This window comes from Camellia sinensis, chromosome 15, assembly GCF_055761805.1.
Source record: "Camellia sinensis isolate YWXY chromosome 15, ASM5576180v1, whole genome shotgun sequence".
Classification (NCBI taxonomy): domain Eukaryota; kingdom Viridiplantae; phylum Streptophyta; class Magnoliopsida; order Ericales; family Theaceae; genus Camellia; species Camellia sinensis.
The window spans coordinates 94,748,739-94,753,680 of NC_138975.1; the positions used below are offsets into that span (position 1 = coordinate 94,748,739).

The 4,942-nt window shown below is 37.9% G+C and overlaps 1 protein-coding gene across 1 annotated transcript; it reads right to left on the reverse strand.

Moving 5' to 3' along the window:
- Nucleotides 1–428: 428 nt before the first annotated feature.
- Nucleotides 429–3,051, reverse strand: LOC114312935 (uncharacterized). Its single transcript, XM_028259228.1, has 5 exons — nt 3,013–3,051; nt 2,142–2,493; nt 1,262–1,447; nt 770–892; nt 429–637 (listed from the first exon to the last, which is right to left on the reverse strand). The coding sequence occupies exons 1-5, from the start codon at nt 3,049–3,051 to the stop codon at nt 429–431; spliced, it is 909 nt and encodes a 302-aa protein (XP_028115029.1).
- Between the last annotated feature and the right edge of the window lie 1,891 nt (nt 3,052–4,942).

The following is a 4,942-nucleotide window of genomic DNA, read 5'->3' on the forward strand; positions in this document are numbered from 1 at the left end:
CAAGCCAAATTTCTCATATTCTTTCTACTGAGTGCATCGGCTATAGTGTTGGTCTTACCTGGCTGATACTGAATTTGCAGATCATAATCTTTGATTAATTCAAGCCATCTTCTTTGTCGCATATTCAACTCTTTTTGTGAAAAGAAGTATTTCAAGCTCTTGTGATCTGTGTATACCTCACGTTTTGCTCCGTAAAGGTAATGGCGCCATATTTTCAATGCAAATACAACAGCAGCAAGTTCCAAATCATGTGTCAGGTAGTTCTTCTCATGCGATTTCAGTTACCGAGATGCGTAAGCGACTACCTTGCCATTCTACATTAAGATACAACCCAAGCCTTTGTAAGAGGCATCACTAAAAATTACAAATCCCTCGGTACTTAATGGTATAGTAAGAATTGGGGTCGTGGTCAGTCTTGTCTTCATATCCTAGAATGAAAATTCCCTTTGGTCTGTCCACTCAAACGATTCTCCTTTCCGAGTTAGTTGAGTCAATGGTACAGCAATCTTCAAAAAGTCTTTGACAAATCTCTGATAATAACCTGCCAATCCCATAAAACTTTGGACCACTGTGACATTACTCGGAGTAGGCCACTCTACAATCGCTTCAATTTTCTGTGGGTCAACTGAAATGGCATCTTTGTTAATAACATGCCCCAAAAATGTAATTTCATCTAACCAGAATTCACACTTTCTAAATTTTTCATACAATTGTTTCTCCCTAAGTGTCTGAAGGATTATTCTAAAGTATTGTTCATGGTCATTCTTACTTCTCGAATAGATCAGAATGTCATCAATAAATACAACAACAAAGTCATCCAAGAAAGGTTTAAAGATTCTATTCGTCAAATCCATGAAAGCTGCAGGTGCATTAGTGACTCCAAAAGGCATGACTAAAAATTTGTAATGTCCATACTTGGTTTAGAAAGCAGTTTTCTCAATACTCGGCTTTTACCTTCAATTGATGGTATCCCGATCTTAAATTAATCTTTGAAAATACCTGAGCCCCCTATAACTGATCAAACAAATCATCAATACGTGGCAAAGGATATTTGTTCTATACAATTACCTTGCTGAGTTCCCTATAATCAATACACAATCTGAGGGTGCCATCTTTTTTTTTACAAAAATAACTGGTGCGCCCCACGGCGATATACTTGGTCGAATAAATCCCTTATCAAGTAATTCCTACAACTAAATTTTCAGTTCTTTCATTTTAGTAGTAAACATACAATACGGAGTTTTAGATATCGGTTGTGTACCTGATACTACATCAATTGCAAACTCAATCTCCCTATCAATCAATTGTCCTGGTAACTCTTCCAGAAACACATCTAGAAAGTTTCTTACTACCGGAATACTATCTAAAGTGATGTCCATGGTTTGATCATTCACTACACTACACAAGTACCCTTGACAACCTTTACTAATTAGTTTACGAGCTTTCACTGCAGATATTAGATATGGTGGAGAACCTACACCCTTCCCCTCAAAATAAGATTCATCCTAACCCGGAGGTCAAAATATCACTCTTTTAGAAGCACAATCAATAGTTACATGGTACTTAGATAGCCAATCCATATCCAAAATAACATCAAAGTGTCTCATATCAAAGGATGACAAATCAGCATATAAAGTGGCATTCCCAAGCAATAATTCACATGCAGAATAAACAGATGAACACAACATGGATCCCCCTGTTGGTGATGCAACACACAATATGTATCTTAAGGTTTCCATAGGTCTATTCAATTTATCAGCAAATATCATAGAACCAAGCGAGTGCATAGAACCCGAATCAATCAATACATACGCAATTTGGCCACAAATAGAAAGTGTACCTAAAACTACTACCTTTGTGTCCTGAGTGTCCCCTGGAATGAGTGTGAAGACTCTTCCTTGCCTTAGATCATTTCTTGTTGTAGCAGGTGTTACATGATCTCACCATTGGGACTGACCCAGTCGAAGTTGTAGCACCTCGGTTACCACCTTGTCGTGGTTATGTACAATCTCTTGCCACGTGACCAACTTTCCCACACTGATAGCACACCCCCGTAGTGCGATAACAAACACCTCGATGTTTCTTTCCACATATAGTGCAAGAAGGCACTGAATTGCCACTCTGATTTAAACTTAAATTACCAGAAGTCTCTGATTTTGACTTCTTGTTCATTGAAAACGTTGTTCCCTTATTTGCATTGAAGTTCTGTCTTTTGCCTCTCCATTCAAAATTCTGTTTACGAGTGGCCATATTTACTTTTGACATGAGTGCCCTATCCAAAACATCAACATATGTCGTTAACTTGAGTATATTGATCATGTCCAAAATCGAGTCACGAAGGCCTCCTTCAAACTTTTTAGCCTTTTTGTAGTCCGTATCGACCATATGCAGCGCGAAGCATGCCAATTCAGTGAATTGCGCGTCATATTCTGCCACTGTCTTGTTCCTTTGCTTTAACCCGTCAAATTCGAATACCTTCCTATCCCAGATGCACTGTGGAAAATACTTTTCATAGAAAATCTCTAGAAATCAAGCCCATCCAATTTCCTTGTTATCATCGTGAATTAATATCCACCATCTTCTCGCCTCATCATCTAGAATGAATGTGGCCAGTAAGACTTTCTGTGCTTTAGTGCACGGAAACACTTCAAACAATTTTTCTATTCAAAAGTCCCAAGCTTCAGCCTTTAGTGCATCCACTACCCCATAGAACAGTGGTGGCTTCATCTTTTTAAATTCTTTAGTGAGAACGATTGTTTGGTCATCGGCTTGGTGGCCTTGTGATGGTGGTGGTATAGGCATTGGAGGTGGTGTAGACACCCCATTTTGATCGCCCCTAAGACTTGGGCGCTTTATTCCAAACACCCGATGATGAAAGTTACGCTGTATAAATCATTTGAAACTCTCAGCAAAAGAATCTGGATTCGAGCTCTAAAATTCAAACCTTACACTCCAATTTGGCCGAAATGTTTTAGACCTTAAAACCTATTTTTGAAGCATTTTTATTTTTACCTGCACTGCACCTGCAGCAGTGAGCCAGGGGAACACCATTGGGGCCCGACCGTAAGTATTGGGACCCGATCAGGTCTAATGGGCAATAAAAAAAATATCTTGCGGGAATTCACCAGTTGTCCTTTTTTGAAGATATTTATGACCAAATTATCTCAAATTCTATAAATACGACCTCCCCTTCAGAATTTGGGATTAGCAGAATTTCCAAAAGGCTTATAAGGATTTTGAGAGCTAAAAAGACCCTCCCTTCCCTTGAAAGAGCCTCTCAACCTCCATACCACCTTTGAGCTATACATTTTTTGTTCAAGTTTCAAACTATATTTTTAGAAACTTGAGGTTGTTTGAAATCAAGTTTGTTAACAAAGAACTTCCTCTCTTTCAAGAGGTATAATTTTTGCATCATATTCTTTATTCTTCTTCCATTCTCCTCCTCTCATTTTCTTGTCTTACATACTGTTTTTGAGCTGTTTTGAGGGGCTAGAATATGTGACTAAAAGCTTCAAAGGGTGAAGGGATTAGCCACCCTTCCTTAGACCTTGTTCCATAGCTTATTGCTTTACCTTTTTTACTTGTTTCCTTTGGATTTTGATCACTGTTTTGTGAGTTTAGGGGCTGTGTTTAGTGTGTCTATTTAATTTATGCTTTGAATATCATAATTGTGTTGTTGTAAGTCTTCATGGATTTGGTTTATAGGCGATAGCCTCCAATCCATTTGAGTTGATAGCTTCTCTTTCCATAGCTTTCATGTAAATATCCACACCATTGTAATCACCACCTTTTCATTTTTTTTCTACAACCTTCCCCATTTCTTTGCTCTTTCGATCAAGGGTTGTATCAAATGAAGGATTATTGTTCTTGGTATAAGGAAGGGGTTCCTCGTGCTAAATGGTTTAATCTCTTCAGAGGTTTATTACTAGGGTATCACGTTTTCCTTATACTAAGCGCAATCTCTTGTTTAACATCTCCTCCGGTCACTGGTGTGTTACCTTTAAGGGACTAATTTTCTAGTTAGGCCCTTGGAATCATAAAGGAAGGATTCATTATAGCTCATTACCAGGTTTGGATTTGGAGTCATTATCACTCGTTTCAGGTTTGACTCCGAATTCATTATCGCTTGTAAATGGGTTTGATTCCTCCTTTGTAATTTCTCCCGTAGAAAAGGGCTCGAAGAGTTCATTTCTCGGGTTAAGTCATGCTTGCTAGGCTTTTATTGCTTTTAGACTTAATCACCACCTCAATGTAAAAAAGAAGAAAAGATAAGAAAATAAAAAGGTGAAAAGATAATAAAAATTGATTAGGTTCAGTCGGACGTTATACTGAATCTGTTGTTTCTAGAAGCATTGCATACTATTTTTGTGATGTTTGATGGTTCATGAAACATGTCTACCTCTTCCCTTGAAGTAACTCCCTGATAGAGATGAAGTAGTGTTTGTCTTTTGTTGCATTTATTAAACTCTTGTCCTATTGCTTCTAAGATCATCACGCAACAAATTTACGATGATTGATGATTTGAGAATCGAATCTACTCCTCCCTTGAATATCTTCATGATAGGGAAGGGCAAAGGGGATAAATATCTCCTAGAAACACTCTGTCTACACTGTTTTCACCTCAGTGCACAAAATAATCTTTTTGCCAAAAATTAGAGCACGACCGGATTTAATTAGACCCAATCGGGCTTCAAAATGAGGTTAACAAAGCACCTTTGCTGAAACACAGAGCAGTGGCTGAGGATGAAATAGAGCAGTTCTCCCAAAGGCAGATAGAGCAGTTTCTGGAAAATATCTTCGTTGGCACACATGTGGTTCATGTTTATTTTCATTATTTCATTGTTGTAACGTTTATTGTTGTAATAAATTAGGTAATTATTTATACAATGATGTAATAATTAGTTAATTAGGACATTTGGACCCTCTTGTACGAGGGCAAATT